The sequence below is a fragment of the Astyanax mexicanus genome, chromosome 21, assembly GCF_023375975.1.
Source record: "Astyanax mexicanus isolate ESR-SI-001 chromosome 21, AstMex3_surface, whole genome shotgun sequence".
Taxonomy (NCBI): Eukaryota; Metazoa; Chordata; class Actinopteri; order Characiformes; family Acestrorhamphidae; genus Astyanax; species Astyanax mexicanus.
In genome coordinates this window covers 26,191,899-26,218,924 of record NC_064428.1, presented here as the reverse complement: position 1 = coordinate 26,218,924, position 27,026 = coordinate 26,191,899, and the positions used below count along the sequence as shown (strand labels likewise).

The 27,026-nt window shown below is 36.5% G+C and overlaps 3 protein-coding genes across 8 annotated transcripts; 1 reads left to right on the top strand and 2 right to left on the bottom strand.

Moving 5' to 3' along the window:
- Positions 1-949: 949 nt before the first annotated feature.
- Positions 950-19,016, bottom strand: rcbtb1 (regulator of chromosome condensation (RCC1) and BTB (POZ) domain containing protein 1). Of its 6 annotated transcripts, XM_022674711.2 has the most exons (13): positions 18,911-18,970; positions 18,782-18,814; positions 16,831-17,062; positions 14,000-14,150; positions 13,372-13,538; positions 10,783-10,941; positions 9,441-9,548; positions 8,327-8,469; positions 6,953-7,143; positions 5,944-6,070; positions 5,536-5,687; positions 4,480-4,610; positions 950-3,547 (listed from the first exon to the last, which is right to left on the bottom strand). In XM_022674711.2, the coding sequence occupies exons 2-13, from the start codon at positions 18,796-18,798 to the stop codon at positions 3,407-3,409; spliced, it is 1,719 nt and encodes a 572-aa protein (XP_022530432.2). In that variant the 5' UTR covers positions 18,799-18,814; positions 18,911-18,970; the 3' UTR covers positions 950-3,406. The 6 variants fall into 6 exon arrangements, 5 of the variants coding, with proteins under 5 accessions (XP_022530432.2, XP_049325828.1, XP_049325830.1 ...); XM_049469871.1 differs by lacking the exon at positions 18,782-18,814 and having other exon boundaries at positions 18,876-19,016; XM_049469873.1 differs by lacking the exon at positions 18,782-18,814 and having other exon boundaries at positions 18,911-18,974.
- Positions 19,017-21,389: 2,373 nt separating this feature from the next.
- Positions 21,390-23,334, top strand: arl11 (ADP-ribosylation factor-like 11). The gene has a single exon (XM_007251327.4). The coding sequence runs from the start codon at positions 21,584-21,586 to the stop codon at positions 22,112-22,114; it is 531 nt and encodes a 176-aa protein (XP_007251389.3). The 5' UTR covers positions 21,390-21,583; the 3' UTR covers positions 22,115-23,334.
- A 219-nt stretch (positions 23,335-23,553) lies between these two features.
- ebpl (EBP like) lies at positions 23,554-26,928 on the bottom strand. The gene is made up of 4 exons (XM_007251328.4): positions 26,669-26,928; positions 26,512-26,581; positions 24,746-24,884; positions 23,554-24,080 (listed from the first exon to the last, which is right to left on the bottom strand). The coding sequence occupies exons 1-4, from the start codon at positions 26,864-26,866 to the stop codon at positions 23,852-23,854; spliced, it is 636 nt and encodes a 211-aa protein (XP_007251390.1). The 5' UTR covers positions 26,867-26,928; the 3' UTR covers positions 23,554-23,851.
- Between the last annotated feature and the right edge of the window lie 98 nt (positions 26,929-27,026).

The window sequence follows — 27,026 nt, the reverse complement described above, 5'->3', positions numbered from 1 at the left end:
TTAATATTATTGTTATTTCTATGAATGAATATATATATATATATTTACCCATCTGTCTTCCTATTTTATATATATATATATATATATATATATATATATATATATATATATATATATATATAAATATATATATATATATATATAAATATATATATATATATATATAAATATATATATATATATATAAATATATATATATATATATAAATATATATATATATATATAAATATATATACACACATTTTTATATATATATATATATATATATATATATATATATATATATATATATATATATATATATATATATATATATATATATACATATATATATAATTATATATAATATCATTTATATTATATAATATCATTTATATTATAATATAAGAGAAGAGAAGAGAAGAGAAGAGTTTGTACAAAGTATCAAAAACAGGCACCAAATTTTTTTTTTAGACCTTTCGGTACTCTGTAGTAGGTCGGTGCCTTTTTGGCAACAAATCTCGATAACAAGCCCTACGTGTTACTGGGTTAAAATTGGGTTAAAAAATAAATAAATAAATAAAATAAACAAATAAATAAATAACATGAAAATGTTTTTTTTTTTATTGTCACCCTTGACTATTCTGGGGTTGAAAATACATTCTTTAAATTCATCTGTTAAATTAAGATTACAGAATTTAACATTATAGATGATTAGACACCTCATATTTATACTGCTAAATTTGTGATAAATATAATCATTCAAAACAAACCTTTGAAAGAAAAAATAAATGGGCTAAACCTGAGATTTACAGCATTACAGAGACAGTGCTAAAATAAGCATATTAAATCAAGACTATGTTCTTAAATATAGATTTTAGAACCACCTACAAATAAAAATGTGTATAAATGTTTAAGCCCAAAAAACACACTGTGGTTAAAGATGCAAAAAACAAAATACAGAAAACATTTACCCAAACAGTACAGAAAAGCTTTATTATTTTTATCATAACATCTTACTTAATGTTGTAGCACTCTTAGGTAAATAAATCACATCTCAAATATAGTGCAAAACTATACAATATATACATTCCACATACTTCGCTTCTACACGCGGACAATCAAAAATACATCAGAGTGTAAACTTCATCAAAAAATGACAACTGAACAAGGTTCAAACTTTCTAGTGCTGTGTAACTACATACAGTACAACTTAAACAAGCCTCTACTGACCTGTAGAATAGTGATTAGAGGCAGATGAGCTTCAACACAAAATGTTCTGTCTAACTGGATTCCCTGTTGATATTATATTGTGAAGTTTTGGACTTTCTTATTATTTGGGCCCATCACTGGTCCTGGACTGCCAATGTTGACTCAGAAGAGAGAGCTTGTAATGAGCCTGGACTGGTTTACTTAAAACTCTCCCAGAAATAAGATAATTTAATTGATGGAATGTGAATAGTGAATTGGAATGATACATCTCTGCTTCAAAGCGTCTGACAAACCTCAAAAGCCCTGAGAACAGTGCAAATCCTAACCTGTGGGCTTCCAGGACCATGGTTGGGAACCAGCAACTACCAGGCTATTTCCACACATATCCAGATAAAAAAAAAAAAATCAGAAAACAATTGCATGAGTATACTAGCCTTGTATGGAGTGATAGTACCTCATAAAGACACACCATGAAGAAGGAAGAAAACAGCGGTTAAATCCCAAATTACAATATAGTGTTCTATGCAAGCAAAAAAATTACAGATTCTAAACCAAAATAGAGCATTATATATCTGTAACAGAAAAGTACTTGCACTAATTATTACATGTATGTGAAAATCTAACTTTAGAATCTACTACTTTCATAATGCATGTAATTCACTACATATGGAGTGGTGTGTGAGATTCAGCCAGAAACATGCGTGCATGGTGACTGACGTCAGCATTTTCATAAAGCTCTATTTTACCCATCCAAATTACAATATATGAAAAATGTTTTTCTTGTGTGGATAAGGGGCAAAAACAGACAAAAAGAAAAAAATCCAAATATGTGTAAACAGTGCCTTAGTGGTGAGTCTTTAGTGACATTTTTCAAAAATAACTACCAAGTAAACAATAATAATGTAATATAATGATTACATTATTATAATAACAAAATCTAAGGAAAGTGCAGTAGTGAAAATAAAGTGTTTATTTTTTTACCTCAGGAATGGTCAAGCAGTAAAACTTTACGACTGTCACTGGCAGTTCTGGAGCAAAATCTGTTTTTGATAAGCCATGTTGAGAAGGTTACTTATTTTAAAAAGCCAGAATACTTACAAACTAACATTTGCAACTGCTCCATTTAATATATCCATATAAACACATGCACTGCACTAAACTAAAATATTGTGTAACTCATTATATCCCAGTAAACCCCCCCCCCTTTTTTCAAACACTGTCCGATGAGATATGATTAGAAGAAGTAAAAGAGTAGAAACTGACACATTCAATGATGCACAGCAAAGCTGTATAATCCAAACACCTATATTTATCACCTTAAAGCAAACAGCAGCAGCCTTAGGATGTAACATAAAGAAGCAGTCCATGAGTTTTGAAGATTTGGGGATATGGAGACCTCTCTGGTGAGAATGTGTAATTGCACAGAGCCTACAATAGAGTAATGCAACACTTCTAATACAGGTAAATGTGATGTAATGTAAATTGCTGATGAAAATATTGTATTTTTAATTATATTCTTGGTTCAAAATGCAGAGACATATACGTCCAACGAACTTACCAGACCAAATTCTAGATGTTTTAAGAATGCCAGGGAAAAGATACCATTAATTTGAATATTCTGACCCCTCTGAATTGAGCAATACTACTTCTTACAATTACAAAGATAAAAACTTAGGGACTGCTGCTTTAAGTATTATAATCTGTCCAATATAAGTTCGTAGCATAAATTGAAATAGTGAATGACACTGGGTTTAGTGGGAAGATCAGCTCCGTGGCTAAACTCATTTATGAGTAACACTGAGATTAGTCACCTGTAACAGTAACTGTAACATATGTGCTTTAAAGCATGACCTACAGATCACAGTTGATATCAAAAGCCAATGATGATAACCTTTGTGGACAAATATAAGTCCTGATATTTATGTTCTAGAAGTCCTAAAACCTGCACACAACTTAAACTTAAACTTCTTAAATGTGCCTACAGATCCATAGAAATCTGTAGAAATCCACACTGGTCATCACTGGAATGACTCAAAATCTTCTTGGTCTAAGCATGTATTGCAGATTCATGGTAGAGTTCATTCAGCAGAGCCTCCTGGCTTGCAAACTCACCACCTGCAATCAGTAACAGTAGCGCCCTCTAGTGGTTTGGATGACTGCCTGCAGTAACAGATGGTCTCCTAGGCTTATGCGCCTCTGCGTCAGGCCACTGGGTCAGTTTTTAAAGGCTCCGCAGCGGCTGGCTCTGCAGATAAACTCCTTCAGCATGTTCCCGTCGATCTGCCAGAACGCTGCCGTCTGTGTGACCTCAGTCAGGTGGTTCACACAGAACTTGAAACAGAACTCTTCCAGATCCTGCAGGAAGAGAGAGATCAAAACCTCAGATCAAGCGTGCTGTGTGTGAGAAATTGATCATTTATCAATTTTTTTTTTTTTTTTTTTTAAATGTTTCTAACTGCACTCCATAAACAATCATGAAAGAGATGGTTAAACTTGTCTTAGAAGAATCAAAAGCACTGCTCTCTAATGCTTCTTCTGATATTTGAACCACTTTATTATTTTTATTATTATTATTTTTTTTTACTTCTTTAAGATGAAAGGAAATATGTTCTGATATCTAAATTGTTCCACGTCTGGTTCATTTCCAACATTCAACAATGAAAAATGAGCATCATTTATTTCCTTTATTACACACAGAATGCATAGACTTTTAATAAGCAAAATCTGGCAGCTGTTCTTTACACTGTCAAAATGATTTAAAAAAAACCAATAGAGGGTAAATAAGCCAAACTGATTTGGCCTAAGGGAATCTTTTAGACAAAAACAATATATGAATAAATAAATACATATAAACCATGTAGCATCACATATCCTCATTGAGAGCAAAATATAAACCTGTAGCTTTTTATTGTAATTATTTATGCTATTTAGAAAGTTGTGCCATCTTTACAATGTTAAGCATTTTACATTTCTGTGCCGATGCAGATATCATACATGTATAACTTTAAAACTAATAAAAACTAATACATATTAGCTCAAATCAATAAAGTGTCAGCCACAGTGTGAGCCACTTGTATTAGTAGTAGTGTGACCAGTGTCGCTTGGTCCTTTTCTGGCATACAATATAAGAGAATCATAAATGATCTGTCTGTAATTCTAATAACAACTAAAAATTGAACCCTGCTTGTTTTTGTTTTTTTACTTTATCTTCACTGATTTTCTCCCATTGACTCCTATTATTTGTTTAAGCTGGTTACAAGTTCTCTGTACAGCCAGGGTTGTAGTACCTCAGCATCATATCTGACTGCAGCAGACAGCAGCGAGAAGGCGTTCTCCACAGTGATGCCTCGCTTTATGATGTGCTGACACAGTCGCTTTAGCCTGTTCTCACAGTATGAGGTTGCCAGGTCCAGCAGTCCTGTAGGAAGGGAAAAAAAACAGATTAGTAAATCACACCAAATTACCATATTTTTCACACTGTAAGGAGTACTTAAAATCCTTTAAAAAATTTCCCAAAAAAAATCAGTGCACCTTTTAATCCAGTGCACCTTATTTATGAATTTTGTCAAGTAAGATTGTAAGAAGCATTAAAGCCACTCTAGTAAAGTGCAGCATTATAAAGGAGTTACAGTTCAGTTCTCCAGCACAGAGACTGGAGAAGCATTAGCATTAGCTGCTAGCCACTTCCCCGTTCAGAGGTGAGTATTATAGGCCTGTAGCCTGCTCCTAACTCTGGCTAGCACTGCTGGAGCAACATTAGCATTACTAGCTAGTGGTTAGCCGCTAATGCTTATGCTCCAGCCTTAGTGCTGGAGAAATTGGGAAATCTAAGCTTATTGTAAATAAATGGAAGCAATTTATTTATTTACCCAAATAGACAGTTTTCAGGAGAGAAAATCTGTGTAGATTTATATTCAGTGCTTGTTTGACTTTAAAAAAAGTATTTTTTTTTTTACAGTTTTGTTTACTTAGCTCAGCTGTACTTACGCCCCACCACCACCCAGCTACGAGACCTGCTGAATAAGAAGTTCCTTATAGTGTCTCTTAAAATGCGCCATATAATCCAGTGCACCTTATGTATAAAAAAAATTGTCTAGAAAATAGACGTTTATTGATAGTGCACCTTATGATACAGTGTGCCTTACAGTGCGAAAAAAATCTGGTACAGTACAATATAGAGTATTGAAAGAATTAAATATAATGTCACAGGCTATCAAAAAAATAAATAAATAAACAAAGATGACGGATGAACTGTATTTTAACCCACAAGGTGACCCCACCAACACCATCCGCGGATGGATGCGCCAGACTATTTCCATTTCTATGGCACCACTCAGACTCACCAATTGCATCCTCTGGTGGAAGATCTACAGTGTCTGTGTAGAGGAACTCAAGGAAGGAGCGATAGACAGGGTAAGAGAACTGATCGATCTCTATGACCTCTTTCATATCTTCATTCCAGTGGGACTGAAACATGGACCGGAAGTGCTCACACCTGTAAGGACGTAAAAGGAAGAAGACCATAAACGTAAATGTTCTACTGTGTTCTTTTGAGAGTTTAGTGCTCAACAGGAGGTTAATGACAAGTAATGAGAAGTAAGATCTACTAAATAGTAAACTGTATATTCCCACTTTACAAGCACTTTATCATGGAGTATTTAGCTAGCTGAACTTATTAGGGAACCCAAAAAAGTCAGTCAATGTATAAAAAGAACTCCAGGAAGAGAAATGTAGTGTAAATGTGCAGGCACCTGATTTTGAGCACTGCTTTGTGGACGTGAATGAATTTGCCATCTACGCTGAACTTGAGATCTGAGGTTTCAGGGCTGTCAAACTCTTTTTTCAGAGACTGGGCCACTGTCAGGAAGTCATCATGCTCTACCAGAAGAATAACAGTTGAGTTATTGAGATTATTTAGACTATAAGAACTAAAATCAGGTGTAAGGAGGAGGCTTTGTTTTCAATATTACAGCATGAAATACTTCAAATCAACACTTGTCACAAGAGTAACTCCATAAATAGTCAACCATGATTAAATAACAGCACAATGCTGTTTAATATAGTAATAGTGAATTATATTTATATTTGAAACGTCTATATTTCACTGCTGTGTAAAATCTAAATTGAAACTGGTGAAGTAATTGTCAGTCTACGTTCACAGTCAAGATTGGATTTGAGCAATTTGGCTTTGCAATGTGAATGTAGCCTTAAACTCTTTTAAAGGACGTATAAAAGTTCATTACAGCACTTTCTCTTTTTGTCATTTTAATTCATGAAGTTGCTAATCTGACCTCCTGTATAGAATGTAGGTGTGTTGGGTTAGAGCCGGAAATCAAAGTAGCTCCTTTTAAAAGTACCTTTTTAGTTGCTCGCTAAAATGATCTGAATACATTTTTTAAATTGGTGTCAATATTTAGGACTCTTATGGGTTAAATTCCTCAACACAGTAGTCCTATTCCTAGGATCTCAGTAAACTCGATAAACTCAGAAAGCCCAAAGCTGAAACTCTTCATCTCATTTCATCTGTTAAATATTGGCTAACTAGCCAGAGGACTTTTTGTTCTAAACTTTGGATTAACTTTCTAAAATGATTTCCTGCTTTTTAAAATTTATTCTTGATTTAAGAAATATTACAAAGTAAAACTTTTTTTCTGATTAGTGATCTCTGAGCAGTGGAGTCTACACAAACAAACAAACAAAAACAAATACGCACAGTCCTTCACGAAAGAGCGCACTTACCAAATAATACCCCAGACTCACCCATTGACAGCAGCCTCCACATGACCGAGGGCGTGGCGAAGCAGGCGAAGACGTCGTCTGTGCAGGAGAAGTGTGTGAGGTGAGGAAGGACAATGGATTGACCTCTGCACTGACCCCACATGTACACCTGGCCGCTCTGGGTCTTCGCTGCAGAGGTGTGTGTAGAGTGGCAGGCGGCTATCTCCACAATTCTGGAAGAGTGGGAACGAGGAGGAGCAGAAAGATATAAGGAGGAGGGGGAGTGAAGAGCAGAAGTGGAGGAGGTGAGGAAAGGGAAGGTAGGGTGCATAGGTGGAAGAGGAGGGAGGTGAAGAAAAGGAAAAGGAAACACACCAGAGAGGCAAGAATGAACCCCCTAACACAAGACTACCACACAAATCTATCAACAAGATAAGCATCAAACCTGGAAACACGCTCACAGAAGCAGCTCAGTGTACCCGTAGCCTGCATTCATCTTCATTTGATATTAGCAATATTAGCATTTTTAAATCACAATGATCTGACAATTGAGAAAGACAAAGCCTTTCTGCAAAGCTTTTCCTTTAAATTGTAACTATAAACACGCTGTGGGAAATGCATCATAAGCTGATCTGAATGGGCGCTTGATGCATTCCCACCACAGGACACTCAAAACAGGAAACGGCAAACACTCCCCAGCAGGCGGACAGGAAATAGCTCCGGGATGCAACAATGCAAAGCGGCGCTAGTAGGCTGACCAGCCAGGCACACAACATCCTTCAATATTAACTCAACATGACCTCATTACTGCACTCAGATCTCAGCCCTTCAGCTCTGAGCTGCTCGTCATGCCCTGACAATGTCACACTTGAATAAAACATTCTATGTGGATGAGGCCTTATCAAGTCATGTTTTAGAAAAATATGCTTAATTTCTTTTGGTAATTTTGTAATGGTTAATGACACAGACGTATTGAATATCTGGCAACCGAAATTATGCAGCCAAAAATTGTTAGGATTTTATCAACAGCGGCAGGAGGTCCACACTCCCCACTAAAACTGCACTGCTGAGATAAATTTATGCTTACAATAGCACTGCTGAGGTAGGTGTATTGCGCTTTGTTGGTTTGTCTGTTGGTATGTTACAAATGTTAAATGTAAAATTCATATTTTTAAACTGTAGTTTTTTAAATGCTTTTTCTTTGAAAAGCAAGACAAAATACAATTAGGCTACTGAATTCATTCTATGGTGAAAAAGTAAAGCTAAATGAATCAAAACTTGTGAAAAAAATGTTTGCATTCTGTATTCAGCCTTAAGCCAAATGGGATGAATGAATAAAAAATGAATGAATAATGAATGAATAAAAAATAAAAAAAATAGATAAATAAGCACAATGCATTTACCACTGTCTCTTACCTCTCCTTCTCTGCCATAACCTGAACAGGGCTCAGCTGGTTGCTTTTGTTGCCGGTACCAAGCTGACCATAAGTATTTGCTCCCCACGCGTACAGAAGTCCCTCGTCAGTTAGTGCCAGTGAGTGGGCGTAACCAGAAGCAATCTAAAACAGATGGCATATGTTAATGCAATAGTGCAACTGATCCCATGGGAGAGTGGTGCATTTTTCTTGCCATTATTATCTGGGCAGAGTGCCTTTATTTACTCTGCAAAGCACAAACCTATTTAACTATTACACTTTACATGAATAGACTGAATACATATGGGTTTGGGATCAAAATATGAATCAGTAACTCTATAACATATTTGCATATTTCTTGTCAATATTAAATGCACCACTTAACTGGTAAAACAATCTTTTTTCCAGCTGTTTTTTTTTTACTGTAGCTTCTTTTCATTCTTGTTTTGTATTGTGGTAGACTGAGTTTTCTGTGTACTCCATTTCTCAGAAGGTGAAATGCATAGGGCTTTTTAAAATTGAGGATACCGATACGATACTATGAATTCGATACTAAAAACCCAAATAATACTTTATTCAATACCTTTACCTTAATTGTCACATTATTTGTGTGGCGTCGATTTTTCTAGACCTTTCAGTGCTCGGTAGTACAGAGACATTTTGGTCTGTGCCTTTTTAGTATCAAATTTCAATACCAAACCACAGAAATGCACGCTCAGTTGGGTAAAGTCTGGAGAATGACTTGGCCAATCTAAAACCTATTTATCTATCATGAGTTACATCATGAATAAAGATTAGTGAGCCTGTTTCAGAAGCAACAATTCAAACTCAGGCCATGACACTACCTCCCCTGTTGCTGACGCATGAGAATATATGTTATGGGTCATGAGATCCATTCTCCACAGTTTGTTAGATGTAAACCTTGCTCTCACCAAACATTTTGGCTGGCTTTACAATTTTACAAAGTTTCATAATCAGGACTGCCAAACAAATATTGTAAAGACTTCATTTAGCAAAAATGCATACCCAAGGTCAGATAAAAAATAGCCTGAAATGTTAATTAAAATATCCTTCATGCATTCTGGTAGGATATCAGAAGGTATTGCTGAACACACCTGTAGAACACACAGACCCTGTAGTGCTGCTAGACGGCATGGAGTCAACTGATTCCCGTTGTTCCCCAAGCCAAGCTGTCCATTACCATTATAGCCCCAACCATACACCTATAACAAAAGACACACACACATACAGATACGGGGGAAAAAGACACAAAGACACATAAACTTGAAAATATAAAAACAACAGATTGCAGATAACACTTCAGTACAGAGGAGCAATGCAGTGCACATATAAAACCCTCACACGATTTCTCATCAAGCCAGCAGCTAATTACTACTTTAGTAAGCTATAAGTATGGTGTATTACGTTTCTTTTTTTTTTTCAGAACATGCATTTTGCTCAGTATTTTATCTGTGCATTATCATTATGTCCTTATACAGCTTTGTTAAGAGAATAAATGCAAACTAAACCAACGGACTATTACAAAACAACAGGATGATATAGGTAGAGAGGAGTGAGTACTTCTGCATTTATTAAAAAGGACTGAATAAGAAATATTGGCTTTCTGAGCTGGAAAGAGGAATTATACATTTTTCACAATTAGCCACAGAAGACAAATTTAGATTAAAAATTCCAAATAAAGAGTTTATATTTGTTTTTACAATAGACATTTGAGTCTCTAAATAAAGAAGGTAAAATATTACTAAAATATTTTATTTTATTAAAATAATACTTTTCTGTTTTCAAGCATGTATCCCTTGGAAAATCCAATAAAAGGCCTATTTTCATTTGATTGTGATATCTTAGTTAAACTTTGGGTAGTTCACATTACTCAATTTATTATTTTTTTGCTATTTATGCTGTAATAGTGATCAATATGGCAAAAACGGAATGTTTTTCAGATGCTAGTCACTAAATTTCCGAAATTTTAGTTATTGTTTGTAAGAAGCAGCCAATCAATCAATCATCTAAAGATTCTATAAGGATTAATATGGCATTAAAGTGGCACAGCAATGTTCCCCAAACACTGCTGAGTTACCTGGCTGAACTGAGTCATTTAAGAAGCCAAGAATCTCTGTGTAATGATTCAGAACCGCTCCATAATGTGCAAAAGATATTTATCATTTGAATGTTTGAGTTAGAAGCAAGCAGAAAACACCATTGTCTAGGCAGCTCTTGCATGAAATAAACATTGATTCATCTAAATGAACTGAAATCTAAACTCTTCTCCATCTGGACAGAAGCCCAAAGGGTCACAGTATCAAGAAACAAAAGTCCAGAAAGAATGTGTTAATCCTGTGGCACCATCAAAACAAAGGATGTTCTCTGGGCCAAGTAAACGTCTTTCAGTTCACAGTTTCGGCTGCAGCAGTCTGAGAAAAGCCATTTATTTTTTACCTCCCCGTTGTCTGACACAGCCATGGAGGAGGTCTGCCCGCAGGCTATGCTGACCACAGCTTTGTTCTGGAGGCAGTTGGAAACTTTTCGTGGCGTGGGCTGGTTCGCAGTGGAGCCCGAACCAACTTGACCACAGTTATTATAGCCCCAGGCGAACACCTGAAAGAACAGCAGTATGAAAATTTAGAAAGAGCAGCATTTATACAATAAACAAACTAATAAACACATTACTTTGTCTATAATTGTACTGAAATTCTATGCAATAGATGGTGGACACTAATCTAATATTTTTAAATCAGACCCTACAGGAGTATAAAGCCCCCTCAGCACTGGAGCTGTGGAAGAGTAGAACTGTATTCTCTGGAACGATGGTGCTCCATCCAGGACTTTTAGGATGTGTTGAAGTGATTATCCACCTCAAAAACACTCTCTTTTAGTTGAACGCAATCAAACCCTCAGCTCCTGCAATGCTGCTTTAAATTCTAGTAGAAAGCTGTCTTGGAGGATGCAGACAATCACTTAAACAAAAGCAGGATTAACTCTTTGTAATATCCTTGATTTCAGCAGAGGTATTGAATGAGCAGGAGACCCAATACTTTGTACCAAATAGACAAATTTTATTTTCTTAATAATGTGAGTAGGCTTTAAAGGAGAAATCCGGTGTAAAAGAGATTTTTAGGGGTTTATAGTGAAACATGATGACGAGTATAAACTTTTGTGGAATAGTCCACCTCTGTTCTCCCCCAGCATTTCCAAAATACAGCACTTTTAACCGATGCTCCCAACAGACCTTCAATGCCAGTGATGAAATTCAGTTCCAGCTTTCTTTCTGCATTTTAATAGAATTTGTAGTGGAGTCTGTTCACCTATCCAACCCTTTTAATTTGTGTTTCTTAGATCATGACTTAATTTCAAGATGGCAGAGCCCAGAGAACTATCTATAGGTACTATATGCATAAACAGTGTTTTTCAATAAACTACTTTTGCACTTTCAAAGCTCTCAGTGCCTCATGTCAGGACCCTCGGAATTCTACCAATTAAGTGCGGAGCTACTTTGAGCATGTTATTGAAGTAACAAAAGCAATTTCTTGGTATGGTTACAGCTATGCCCCTATTGCTTGCATTGTACGCCTTTGAGAGCATCTGCTAAAAGCACTGTATTTTGGAAAATTGGGGCAAACGGAGGTGGGCTATTCGACAAAAGTTTGTACTCGTTATCATGTTTTACTACACCCCAAGTCCATTTCACACCAGAATATTCTTTTAAATAAAGTGTTACAGCTCAAGAGAAACAACTTACAGAACTACATTATTTTAAATAATAATGATGATTATTATAGTACAATGTTTTGCTCTTCCCACTCTGTTCTTAAGTTATGGGTATACTACAAGTGGCTACTGACATTCCAACCTTCTTTACTTCCCTTTTATGTTTCCTGTGTTACAAGCTGTTCTGTAAAATTTCAGACAACATTTGTCACAGATTGGATTATTTTTCCGTCCAGTGTATTGTCGTGCTTAGTTAAACATAAATACTGGGTGCAATTATAAGAAACAGCCACACTGCAAAAGTAATTTGTACCCCTACCCCTTGTTTTCAAGTGAACAGATTTACAATGAAAAGGGGTGAAATCCTCCCCCTAAGAATTGCGACAACGCTTCATGCACCCGAACTACAAATTAAACTCTAATATAGAGTAATATATTGGTCATCATCATTTTTTCACATGGAAAATACTCAAAGTGTGTTTCTTTGGTTGCTTGTGCCGACATTCTGCAAGTGATTCTCATATTCCTTTGTTTGAAGGGTCATGTAGCTCCAACACTCCACCCTACCTCTCCAGCCTAACAATAATCAAAACACCCTACCCCTAGATGTGGACATGTAAAACAGGCATAATGTGTTAGGCTCAAAGGGTGAAATAGGTCTGGGCCCAACAGTCACGTTTTGAAAGTTAGACTCTGAACATAAAACATCTAAAACAAATAATCCCACAACGAGATTTAAAAGAATTAACAGCCACTCAATTATGAGCAAGTTACTCTGATGCCCGAGAGAGAGAGAGAGAGAGAGAGAGAGAGAGAGAGAGAGAGAGAGAACAATGGCCTTTTAAGCCTAGTCACATGCAGCCTGTTACAGCCAGTGCAGCGTTATAGCAACTACACATCTGATTGTTCCAACTGAGAGGAACCTGGGGTGTCTCAGGGCTGAATACTATCAACCAACCCAAATTTCTAATCGAATATTGCATATTTTAAGAAAGGAAAAAAATGTACAAGGTAGGTGAATGCTGAATTTTTTGGGAGGGATTACTAGATTAGACACTGAAACATGGCTTGTGTGATGCTAGAGAAATAGTAATTCTCTTACAAAGATTAGCACCATGTTCATTCTATTAAAATAAGCTATGCTTTGACCACTGACTTCTACTGTTTCTGATATACTGTTTTCACATTTTTGCATTCTGCCTCAATCCATTCACTTTTAAATGTTCTTAACACATTTAAAGATGTAAATTGGAAATTGCTTAAATGAAAAATATAAAAATAAATATAGCAAATTTTCACATTATGCATATATTCACTCACCTCCCCATCGTGGGTCAGGGCAAGTGAGTGGTGAGACCCACAGGCGACCTCAATAACCCTCTTGTTCTGCAGGTTAGTGGACACAAGCACTGGACACACTCCCTGATTGGTTGTTCCATTTCCCAGCTGACTGTAGCCATTGTGTCCCCATGCATACATATCCCCCTCTGAAAAGGAAGCATCATCATCATCACTAGTCATAGTATACTGTCTAAAAAGTAGTTTTCTCTATAATTTGACAGTGATTACTTCTCTCTTCAAATTATGTTAAAGATTGAAGATTGTCTCTCAGAAAGATGCAAGGACAACTGACATTCATTTCTATGAATTATTAGCATTTTTTAATTCCCCAGTTAATTAATTGATATATCTCAACTCTGAATTAATGTTTCTTCTACACAACAATATATCTAAAATTCAGACTTGAGCGATGAAGTTGTCTGTTCTCTAGTGCAGTACTGATTTGAGTATGAGTACATTAGCATGGAATCAGACCTCATACAAATACCAGTATCAGTATTCATGCATAGTGTTTATTGCTGATTACTCAAAACAAATCATCAGACAATATGAACTATACAAGTTACAGACAACTGATTTTGTGACAGTGTTCTGTAAATATTCTTACCCTCTGTAGCGAGAAGCACGTGTGGCCCACTGCCATAACTGAGACTGACCACCTTCTTCCCACTCAAGCCGTCCAGTTTCCTGGGCACAATAGTACTCTGACTGTCCCCTGTCCCCAAACAGTTACTGCAGTTCAGCCCAAACACATATACCTGCAGAGCAAACACAAAAACACTTATCTGGGACACTGTCTTACTAGGAAGTAGGTCATTAAAACTAATTGTGCCATTTCAAGTGTCTGCAAATTTCTTATTGGCTCAATTTGACTTTATTCTAGCCCAGTTATTATATTAAAATGTGTCAAAAGTATTCACATTTATTACTCAGGTGGAAGTATAGATACTAGGCTTTAAAAATACTTCTGTAGATGCTAAAATATTCATTCAAGCTTTTTACTCAAGTAAAAGTGTAAAAGTACTGGTTTCAAAACTCCTTAAAGTATAAAAGTAATATAAGGGGGAAAAATGCAATTAGGGACAAAAGCTTAGGCCACACCACAGAGTCCTATAGTGCACTTACACCCCCCTCCACAAAACACATTTTCCTAAAAGCCATAATGACTATAATGGTATATTAAAATGTTAATGTTGATCAATTTGGGATTATTGAAAATGAATGTATTTTAGAACAATGCAAATAGTCTCTGCATGGATCATCTTCATACTAGACTAGTGCTGGACGATATGGCCAAAATTCATATCACGATATATTCCTTAATTTCGGTCGATACGATATAATTCCGATATCGATATAAATACTTAGAAGGCCTCAGAAAACTGCTAAGAATCCCTGCAATGGAAATACGTACCTACTAGGGGTGGGCGATATGGCCCTAAAATAATATCACAATATTTCATGGTATTATCGCGATAACGATACTCTTGGCGATATGACAAAAAAACAAAAAACTTTTTTATTATTGTATACGATATGATATTGCACACCTTTAAGATATTAAAAAAAAACAATATTTTTAGCAGATTTATAACAGAAGTCAATAATTGAGAATTACATGATACTAATAATAATAATGCACGCCAAATATCTCCATATATCCAGTATTAAAGTAAAATAAATGACACTTTACAGATATAATCTGTCTCTAGTAAATATTTAATAGGAAATTAGAAATGTGTGAGTTTTTCTTTTGCTTAAAACAGCAAAAAAAATAGTACCCTGATGTGATAATTAGGGATGAGTGATGTGGCACGATATTTCAGAGTATAATATTGTGATATATGATATGGCACACCCCTAGTACCTACTACTGTCTACTTAATTTAAGTCTTTGAAACCTCCTTTCACGAAAACATTATAATACTTAAGAAATAAACAATAGTCAAGATAAATCAATGCTCAATTTTATTTGCATATAGCAAAATAAAAACCTGACATCCCTATCAAACATAAGCCAATATAACTATTACCAATAAAAAGTAACTTAAAATTAGGATAGAAGCAGAGCTTCTTAGTCTTTTGTAAACAAATTTAACAGATCAAAACAAAAGTGTTCCAACTAGGATAAAGAACACAAGAAGCCTTTATACACATAAAAGCAACAAAATTTCCCCGTCAAATAAACAAACCTATAGGCTTTATCAACTATAAATAACTTAGTTACAATATAAGCTACAAAAGTGCTTCAGCCAAAATACAACTCTTTATGAACATAAAAGGAACATGATATCCCCGTCAAATAAACAAAACTAAAGGATTCATAAACTTTAAATAACTTAAATAACTTACAACATAAGCTATAAAAGTGCTTCAGCCAGTAACTGTTATAAGGAAAATATTGTATGTAGTGGAACTGATTGAGGTGGTGGAACAGATTAGATGTTTTAACGTTACCGCTGCTGGTCGGCTCCACTCTCCGGCACAATTTGCAGCAAACTGAAGTTTAGCAGACCTTCCGAGAGTCGAACCAAATCCTCACCACTGAATTAGACCTCCCTCCTTCAATTAATCACTTGTGGAAGCGGCAGGGGCATTCATTTTGCATCAAAAATGTCCCGCGCTGGGAGCCAAGAGGACCCGCGGCTGACAAAGAGGACCCGCAACTGGCCGCTGACCGAGCGGACCCGTGGGCGGACCGAGCGAACCAGAGGCGGACCGAGCGAACCAGAGGCGGACCGAGCGGACCCGTAGGCGGACCCGAGGCTAGGCTAGGCTCGGTTCCTTTCCGTTCCACTCCAGCGCGGAACATTTCAGATGCAAACCGAGCCTACCTTAACCTTGGATCCGCTCGTGCCAGCTCCGTTTGGCTCCAGCGCGAGGCATTTTAGATGCGTAGCGGACCCGAGCCTAGCCTAGCCTAGCCAAATCTAGCCTAGCCTAGCCTATCTGGCTACGTGCCTATGTGATTACGTCATCACGCACAGAGATAGTCCAGCTACGGAAGCTGATTGTGTTCAGCTGTGCGGCGAGCTGACGCCAGTAAATCGCATGTCCGTGACAGATCTGTAAATAATACATATCGATATACCACAAAAATGATATCACCGTTATTGAAACATTTCTTATCGCGATAAATACCGATATCGAATTATTGTCCAGGCCTATACTAGACTACATATGTTCTGCTATGTTCTTGATGGAGTGTGGAGGTGCGTGACGTGTCTAGGTAAGATGGCTCGTGTATAAACCAATAGGTTGTTGGAGTGGGATCTGTTACACTTCTCATCCAACCACAATCAGATTCACTCTATCTGGATGGAGAGATTTATCTGGATAGCGTTTTTTTGAACAATGAAACAAGCCAAAATTAAAAAAAGGAGGTACAGATAATTGTGTGAAAATGTAAGGAGAGGTAAAAAGTCCACTATATCTTACCTCATCATCATGGGTGATATAGATGGCCTCATTGGCGGACGTTCCAAAGACACACGCTTGCCTTACAGAGGCGATCTCCTGAGCGCTCATCAGGGTGAAGAGAGGCCATTTGCTCACGTCCACCATGGCTACACTAATGATGCTCCGAGGGAAGGGGGAAATAGACTTGGGGATGGGGGCAGTGGCAGTGCTCCTACCAGGTGATGCACTGCAACTACTGGCACTGCTGATACTGGACACAGACATACACCCATAGGCAAAACATGTTATAGGCATTATACATATACATGAATGCAATCATTTATGGCACAACAGCTTTAGGTTAACACAAAAAAACAAAATGAAAATTGGAAATGTCACAATAGGTCAGACAGCGATAGTAGCAAAGCATGGCTGAACGGCATTAAACTGACTAATTAAAAGTTAGAATAATGTGGCACAACAATAGATAACAATGATAGCAAAACATATATATATATATATATATATAAAAAAAACTGAAGAAGCTGCCTGTTCCAACTTTTGCTTTAGGTGGAATATGTTTCATATTTATTCCAAAATTAATATATTTAAATATCTTCAAATGAAACTACCTTACCTTACCTTTTCTGTGGTACAAACGGATGCATAACTGAACAATTAACGTTACATAATAAAACACGAAAACCAAGCCTTAAACTCACATGCGCAAAGTAAATAAAATCAAGATAAGGCCAGGCTTGTAAGCTACTTTTAGAGCTGGTGCAGAAAAACAGCAGGCGCTGGAGCAGAAAAATACAAAGAAGAAAAAAAACACTGGCAGCTATCAGACTACATACTGCAGCCTTAGCTGAACTGTTGCTACTGGAAGCCTCTTAAACCAGTAGGCAAGTAGCTCATAGATAACTAGCTGCTGTCAGTACGAGATAAAACACGAGAGAGAGAGAGAGAGAGAGAGAGAGAGAGAGAGAGAGAGAGAGAGAGAGAGAGAGAGAGAGAGAGAGAGAGAGCAGGAATAGAGGAAAAGGAGCAAAATAAAGAAAAGAGAGAAAGGCAGAGAGAGGGAAAGAGAAAAAGAAATAAAGAAAGAAAAAGTTAGAGAGAAAGAAAGAAGATAGAGAGGGAGAAAGAAAGATATAATTTAAAAAAATGAGAGGAAAAAACGAGAGAAATTGAGAGACAAAAAGAAAGAGAAAAAAGACAAAGAAAGAGATGGAATAAAACAGAGCGAGAAGAGGGGAAAGAGAGAGAAAGAAATAAAAGTTAATCTAGCTAGTTTAGCTATCTAAGAAGTTTAGCTCTACTTGTCAGCATTGCAAATCTTACAGCTAACTAGCTTAAGCCCACGTCAAAACCAGGCAGACAATCAGGGGGAAAACAGGTGTTTTCTCCACCTGTGTGGTTTATTAGCTAGTTAGCTAGCGTTAAAATTGGTGCAGAAAAACAGCAGGCGCTGGAGCAGAGCTGAAAGCTACAAATGAGAATAAACACTGTGGTATGGTACCACACCACTGTGGTAAACAGTGGTGAAATGTAAGTTAGCTAACTAGCTAGCTTAGATATCTAACTAACTACATACTGCAGCATTAGTTGACCTGTCGTTATTATTACTGGAAGCATCTCAAATCAGTAGGCAGGCAAGTCTAAATAGTCAGTCAGTGATATATAATGCTTACACAGGAAAGAAAGAAATAATCTAGCGTTAGCTAACGTTACACATATAACGTTATATATAAAAAATAGCCCTATTAGTCAGCATTGCAAAGCTTATAATTAGCTAGCTTATGTCTATGGTGCAACCACAGGCATAACAGCAGGAGAAAACCTCAGTTTTCGCCAACTCTGAGAACTAGATAGTTAACTAGTTTAGCAAAGGTTAGCTAACAAGCTACTGCTGCTCCTGCTGCAGCCAGCCGTTAGCTATCTATAGCTTGCGAAGCTAACTAGCTTAGCAGCTTTCTCAGATACGAACCTACAGCATCGCTCCATCACGAAACCAGGCAGACTGAGAGAAAGAAGGAAAGTACAGGGAGAGTTTATACACATAACCCGAGTCCCGCACCTACCTAACTCTGTCTACAGGACTGTGAGTCAGTATTACCAGCAGTAGGATAACTCCAGAGCTGTAAACGCTGCTCCTCTCTGTCTCCTCACTGTTGTTGGGGTAGCAGCTGGGGGTTTATGGAGAGCCTGCCCACCTAATAAACTACATCCACCGCCGTTATACCACAAAACGCTTGAGGGAGCCCGCGAAGGAGTCCAAAATGAATGGGGGTGAATGGAGCTAAACGGCTAAAACTCTAATTAAAAATATTAACTAACCACTTGGCCAGGATATTCCTCGAACTCTAGAAAGTACGGTCATTGAATTAACTAAAAAAGCAAAGAAAACACACCTATATGTTTTAGTTTTTCTACAGTAAAAGGGTTTTATCCACTAAAAGCGCTAGCATTATTGCTACGGTGCCCTGACTGTCTGATATAGCCTGTTTAAAAGGCTTATAACTGCATTTTGTACGTTTTAAAAATTATGCCTGAAAAGAAAGAAAGAGAGAGAGAGAGATAAAGAGATGTTGAGGGAAAGAAAGAAAGAAATATAGGTTGAGAGAAAAAAGAAAGAAAGTAAGAAAGAAAGAGATAAAGAGAAGTTGAGCTAAACAAACAAACAAACAAACAAACAAGAAAGGAAGGAAAAAAGAAAGATAAAGGGAGGTTGGAAGAAAGAAAGAAAAGATAGATAGGTTGAGAGAAAGAAAAAAGAAAAAAAAGAAGAGAGTGAGATGTTGGTGAATTTTGTACATTTTTTAGCATAAAAACTATTATACATTTACGCTGATTTTGCTCACTTTTGCTCCATATGGACCCATTTATTTTGGACTTCATCGGGAGCGCCCCCTGATGGCCAACAAACGAATTAGTAAGAGATTCGTAAGTGGACATTCTCCTTTCTATTAGACTCTGCAGCTCCTGTAAGAATAAGCTCAACACATACAAGAAAAGCCTAATCAAATAAGCACAATATGAGGAATAAAACTAATTATGAAACATTCCTGTTTTGTTTTAGGATGCTGTCAAGGTGGATTGAGTAAAACAGTCTAATAAAAAAAAATGATGCTAAAATCATATTAGTTTGAATTCAAAGTTTATGATTTCATAATTACATTTGACCATTGCATTATTACATTTGACATTGGTATATCACCATTGCTTAAAAACAGTTTTTATTCTATTTATACTTATTATACTTAAACATATTTATATTTAAAATTCCAATTTCTGTATTGATTGTTACTCTCAGAAGTCCCTGCTAAAAATTCAGCATGTCAACCAGAAAAAAATAACTTTTCCATGGTTAGCTTGTTACCTCGCTGACCTTTTTTTTAAGCTTTACATGACTTGAGCCCTATCTTTAGGAGCCTGCTTTGAAAGTCATAAGTTCACACAAAAGCAGTATGAAAAATGGTGGAGAGCATGCAATAACACATGAAAGCTGATTAGAAATCAGTATTTGGTGGAATAACCATGATTTGTAAACTATACCTGAGTTAAAACATTAGTTATTTTTTCTAAAAGCACTGCATATTTTTATTATTTTGACCATTCCTATTTTCTGCTTCAAATGACAATACTTTTATTTGGAATTTGGTAGAAATGTTCATAGAATGTTATAAAATAAAAAGCAATGTTAATTTTATGTAAACATATACCTATAAATAGTAAAATCAGAGAAACCAGTTCTTATTCTTATTTTATTTTTTTTGTGAAAAATGTATTGTAGATAGGGAAGTTAGGGAAATCCATGTTCTAATATATATCCATCTATCTCCTTATCTTCTTCTGCTTCCTCCCAGTCAGGGTCATAATAGGTCCAGAGACAACCCAGAGGCCCTAAATTCACCGGAATCATTGGGTACAAGACAGACAGCATGCCAGTCCATCTTTCTATAGGTAGTATTAGTATGGTCTAGTATACAGTATACCATTTATGTATCGCTATATGCCATCTTTTTCATAAAGAAAAAAAAAGAGAGATGCCTGAAATGCCTCATTCTCAGTGTACAGTATATATATATATATATATATATATATATATATATATATATATATATATATATATATATATATATGCAGCCACAGCCTTCAAATAATCTTATTTCAACATTTAAAGACTTTTCTTATATTTCAGCAAATGTTACTTTCTCGTTTTATATCTCGTTATATACTGTTGCATTTCACACATTTCATTACCTAGCTTGTACAGTACAAGTTTGTACTGTGGCATTTTTAATGCCATGTTTTGTAAAAACACACTTGTTGGACCAAACCACACTTGAGTCAGCTTTTTGTTAGAGCTTAAATTGCCAGTAACAACATTTCTCATTTTTGACCCAGAGGGTCAAATTAAGAAGAGTTGAGCCACAAGATTAGGTTCATGGATTGGGAAATTGTTACAGAATGTTCAGTAAGAAAAAGATCCTCAACACACGGCAGACACACCTTCATCTCACAATGTGGATGAACTTGTTTAGTTGCATCACATGGTGGAGGTATTTAGGGAAAGCTGCATCAGTAGGCTAAGCTCCTGTGGTTACAGCAACTACAGCTTTAGGTCTCACTTCTGCTTTAGTTGATGCTTTTTCCCAGCACGAAAGCTTTCACAGCAACAGCAAAAGAAAGGTGCTCCATCTTGCTTGGTGCCCAATCTCCTAACCAGGAACAACCTCTGCCTCAAAGAACCCTCTTCATTTGCACCAAGAAAACCTAGCAGACTAAAATGGGACACATGCTATCAAAGAAGTTCATAAAGACTCAGAATGTGCTTCTACTGGGACTGGACTCTTCTGGTAAGACCACTTTTCTCTACAGGCTCTACCAAGGGGTCGTAATGGACACTTTGCCCACAGTTGGCTTTAATGTGGTGACTATTGAGATGGACAAGAAGACTACGCTCACTGTTTGGGATATAGGTGGGCAGGACAAAATGCAACCCAACTGGAAGTACCACCTGGAGGGCTGTGAAGCTCTGGTGTTTGTGGTGGACGCCACTGACCGTGCTAGGATGGACGATGCCGGAAAGGCTCTCAAGAAGGTCTTGAAAGATCCACACATGACAGACGTCCCTTTGTTGGTTCTGGCAAACAAATCAGACCGGCCTGACGCCATGACGGTCAATGAAGTGTCCAAAGAACTGGATATGGAGAGCTACAAAGACAGGATTTGGGAGATCCAAGCTTGTAGTGCTCTGAAAGGACTGGGAGTCCAGCAGGCTTTTCGCTCTGTGACCAAACTTCTTCAGAAAAACTAGGAGAGAGGGATGAGGTCGGACTCTAGCCGTGAACGGTCTGAAACTGTTGTATTGACACTTGTTTTGTTTATCAATGTAACATTATTACCAATGCTGTTCTTTTAACCTGGAGGGCTGTGAAGCTCTGGTGTGTGTGGTGGACGCCACTGATCGTGCTACGATGGACAAGGCCGGCAAGGCTCTGAAGAAGGTCTTGAAAAATCAACAAAGGCCAACAGTCCCTTTGTTGGTTCTGGATAACAAATCGGACCTGTCTGATGCCATGGCGGTCAAAAAAGTGTCCAGGGAGCTGTATTGGAGAGCTACAAAGACAGGACTTGGAAGATCCAAGCATGTAGTGCTCTGAACAGACTGGGAGTCCAGCAGGCTTTTCGCTCTGTGACCAAACTTCTTCAAAAGAAGTAAGAGAGAGGAACGAAATCAGACTCTAGTCAAGAACAGTTTTAAACTGTTGTATTGTCAATTATATTGTTTATTAATGTAATATTATTATCACTGTTGTTCTTTAGTATTAATATAGCACTTACTGTATCTATATTTATAGTGTGGCTCTAGAGGTGGACAATATATTAATGTTTTATTGGATATCATCAGTACTTAAAGAAAACTGACCCTGTACCAACTGTACATTTCATTACAGAGAGTGTAAAAATTCTGTTTAATTGGATGATGTGCAGAAAAACAATAAAAACACTGTTTTATGTATGAAAGAGAATTGGAATAGCAGAACCTGAAACTGTGATATAATACAATGTTTTTACCATATCACCCAGCTCTATCAGTGCATGATTACTTATGCCAACCTGTGGGGGCTTTTATACTGCTACTATCAATATCGAAATTGTATAGTATTGAGATTAAGAAATATATCACAATAGATTTTTGCCAAATCATCCAGCCATATGTTGATCCTTCTGACCTTGACTAAATATATAGAAATTAACTTAAGTAATACTTTTTTCTACAGTATGGTGTAGTGACTGATTAACATGTGACCTTCAAAACTTTGATTTGCTTATTTATTTAATGACACTAGAACAATGCACTGAAAGTTAGAACTAAAACATTGCACTAAAAGCCAAATAACACTGATAGATGAATGTGTGATTTAAATTAAATATAAAGTGAATTGTCCTATAACTGTATAAAACTGTTGTACAGGTGAAATATATCATGTGTTAACAAGAGAAAAGAGATTAAATAACTGTCTAACTGTGAAACTAGTTTTGTTTTATTACTCTAACACCTTTTGAGTGGTGTGTCTGCCTCAGACATATTAACTGAATAGGTGTGTCTCAGATACACCCAAACTCAAATTCACTGACTAATACTTGATTCAATGGAGAGACACCATATTGATTCAATGGAGATATTAAATCATGAACACATAGAAAGCAAGAACCAAAAATCCCGCTTAATTGCCATACAATGTAAAAAAGAATGTTTTACAGTAGTTTATATGTTGATGACAAATGGCATAAGTAGATTATGGTACAGTACAGTACGATATTTTCTTGAAGGAGTCTTCAGCCCAGTCCACTATTAGATGCGATTGTCTTCAAAAGCACACATAATTACTCTTTCATGGTCGATTAGGTAGGTAATCCTCAGTAAAATTATATGGTGTCTTGGTGTGTGGGAAATGTTGGACTGGCATTGGCTCCTGAGACCATATATTTGCATATTGGGTATGTAATCCTGTTACTTTTATTAACAATCAGTATGTAGGCTCTGGATCTACTTCTGCTTCTTCAGAGCATAATGGGACCTTTGTAGATCCTTCCATGACTGGTAGAGAAGGAATCCAGGCACCACCACCCATATACCATTAAAAAACGTCAGGTAAACCCACAGGTACAGCCAGTTACTTGTGTTCAGGTTAGGACTTCCTATCAGCCAGTCTGGGCAGAAGGTCATCCAGCCTCCATACAGCTCACACACACACAGGGTGATCTGGACAAAGTGCCTGGAATAGAGAAAGAAGGAGGGTTAAATTTTACACAAGTGTAGCAGCTCATAGGCCAAGATATATTTAACTGCTGGTTCTGCAGTAGGGGGTGAAGTGCACTGATACGACCATGACTCCAGTGTGGAACGTGATAAAGCCACTTTGTGGTTTGTTTAAGAGTCACAGTGTTGATGTTTATATCATATTTTCTTTTAAAGGAATGTGTAGTCATGTTTGAAGAACAGGTTTTAAGCCCATGAGTCATTTCGAAACACAAACATGCTGCTGAAAAACTGAAAAGATTTGTGTGTAGGTGTAAAGGTGCAAATGAACGCATTTATTTCATTTCTTAAACTGTTTTCTGGTGTCTAAACTATAATGATTTTGGTAAAATTATATCTAATATTTTAGGATGTGGTTTAACACAACCATATACAACCCTATTTTATTGTTTTAAATGTATTTATTTTATACTGGTCTTGTTAATAATTTGATTTGCTCTGCTCTAACTGGCTGATATTGTTTTGCTTTGGACAGTTAAGGCATTTTAACATATTAAATACTGAAAAATCAAATACTTATTAACACAAACAGAATTAAGAGTCTGAATATGATAATGATAATATGTTTAAATGGACTGAACTACAATGCTGCTGATAAACAAGATGCTGTTGCTTTCTCACCTGTAATGCTTGTCTTTTACAATAGCGTAGACCAAAAGCAGCGCTAGAAACCCATCCAATACGACTGTGAGCAGCTCTAGAGACACAATATTTGGGTCTGAGTGTAACCAACGCTGGTCCGCCTTCCCATATTCTTTCCCTGGAGGGTATTATAAACAGAAATGCACATTTAGGTTAACATTCATCTTAAAATTATATAATTTGTAAGTTACTAACGTCAGGAAAGCACCAATAACAGATGTTTGTACTCAAACATTGTTGAGAGTATATGAGGTAAATATATCAAATGAATATCTCAAAAATAAATAATATATATTAAAGAAATACCACTTTTTTATTTATTTAGAAAACATGTGCAGATTTACAGTGTGTCAAGGCTTCAATTTTGGGTTAAATGTTACTGATATTTGCTAAAAATATATTGAATAAATTATAAATAACTTTGTTAGAAAGGGAGTCTGGCCCTTAGCAAGTTTTATATGGTCTAATACATTGATTGGGTTGGGACCCAAATGTGGGTCACTTACATGTTCAGGGAGGGGAGCGAAAAGCTTGTTAAAAGATAAAAGAAAAACAAAAACATAAAAAAAATAAAAATAATTAATGCTCGTCTGATTTTGTACTCGTCTTTTATATAGGGAAAAAAGACAGAGAGAGTTTCTTACTAATGTACTCTAAATGCAGCAATATGCAAAAAAAAATGAAATATCTAATTTTGTGGTCTTATTTATTTTGTGTAGTTTTGATACTTAATATTATTGTAGTAACTTTTGTTTATGTAACTGTTCCTCCTCAGTTTTTTAAGAAAAATTGCTCTTAAGTTAACTTTGCATGCGTTTGTATTTTTAAATGAGTTTTTTGAGGGTTATTTTTCAAAAAGAAATATGTTTGGTTTGTATTCTATAAAAGTGAGTCTCATACAGCTCTGGAAAAAACATGAGAGACCACTTAAAAATTACGAGTTTCTTTGATTTTACCAAATTGAAATCTCTGGTATATAGTCGAGAGAAAGACAGATGATCACAAACCATCAAACCAAGCTGAACTGCTTGAATTTTTGCACCAGGAGTGGCATAATGTTATCCAAAAGCAGTGTGCAAGACTGGTGGAGGAGAACATGCCAAGATGCATGAACACTGTGATTAAAACCAGGGTTATTCCACCAAATATTGATTTCTGAACTTTATAAATATGAACTTTTTTTGTTATTTCAGCCGTTTTTCATTTTCTGCAAATAAATGCTGTGAATGAAAATATTTTTATTTGAAATTTGGGAGAAATGTCCGTAGTAGTTTATAGAATAAAACAACATTGTTCTTGTTACTTAAACATACACCTATACATAGCAAAATCAGAGAAACTGATTCAAAAACTGAAGTGGTCTCTTAATTTGTTTCAGAGCTGTATAGCCCCCTTTAGAAAAAAAAAATATGTACTTTTTTCTACAATAAAGTATTTTACACCAAAACACTCTAAATGACTGAATGTTTATATCTCAAACACACTACATCACTATTAATGTTAATATTGGAAATATTAGAACAAATCGATGTAATTAGCTAATTAACAGAGGTGAGTGATGTACAGCTTTTACAATTTGTGCACTTCCAACTCGGACCGCTAGATGTCGCCAAACGCTTCTTATTATTCCAGACTCTTCAGTCATTAGTTAATACTATTCGCTACACTTGATCCAAATAGACTCATTCAATACAAACAAACTTAAAATTAGTGAATTACTGAAATAGTAAATGAGTAAAACTTACAAAGTTCTGCTAATATGTTGTCTGAAGTTGCAACAGTCCCAACCAGCGACATGTACACGAACGGACCTTCCTGTACAGTGGAAATTAAGACAGGTGAGGAACTCGGTGTTAAAATAAAATCTAAATTCAGCCCACAGTGGAGATTTAACTCACTCACCAGAGTAATGTGGACAATGGCGTCGTAAAACAGCCACACAAGAACCCATCTGTCGGTGGAGGAACACTTTCTGCCCCATATCTGCGCGAATATGTACCCCGCGGCGAGCTGCGCTGCGCACGCGAGCAGGGAGAGCACCGTTATCGCGGACAGAACCGGAGCCTCGCCCGCTTCAACGGCTTTAACGGATTCAGTCATTTTAAAAAATCACAGTTTTAAAATTTCCTCACAGTAAAGAACTTTGGCCATCAACTGCCAGCCCGGACACGCCCACTTTTGTACAGTCTGGCATTTCATTGGCTGGCGCTGCAATCTCTCCACTTCAGAACCCGCCCCTTTAGTCTCTACTTCAGGTAAT

What these genes read in the sequence shown, in the direction of transcription:
- ebpl (XM_007251328.4), bottom strand. Translation starts at nt 26,866, where the DNA reads ATGACTGAATCCGTTAAAGCCGTTGAAGCGGGCGAGGCTCCGGTTCTG. An exon ending in CCATTGTCCACATTACTCTG is followed by an intron (nt 26,582 to 26,668) that starts GTGAGTGAGTTA and finishes TCCACTGTACAG; the next exon opens with GAAGGTCCGTTCGTGTACAT. An exon ending in GTAAAAGACAAGCATTACAG is followed by an intron (nt 24,081 to 24,745) that starts GTGAGAAAGCAA and finishes TCTCTATTCCAG; the next exon opens with GCACTTTGTCCAGATCACCC.
- arl11 (XM_007251327.4), top strand. Translation starts at nt 21,584, where the DNA reads ATGGGACACATGCTATCAAAGAAGTTCATAAAGACTCAGAATGTGCTT.
- rcbtb1 (XM_022674710.2), bottom strand. Translation starts at nt 17,459, where the DNA reads ATGCATCCGTTTGTACCACAGAAAAG. An exon ending in CGTGCTTCTCGCTACAGAGG is followed by an intron (nt 13,539 to 13,999) that starts GTAAGAATATTT and finishes CTTCCTTTTCAG; the next exon opens with AGGGGGATATGTATGCATGG. An exon ending in GTGGAGGCTGCTGTCAATGG is followed by an intron (nt 6,071 to 6,952) that starts GTGAGTCTGGGG and finishes TTCTTCTGGTAG; the next exon opens with AGCATGATGACTTCCTGACA.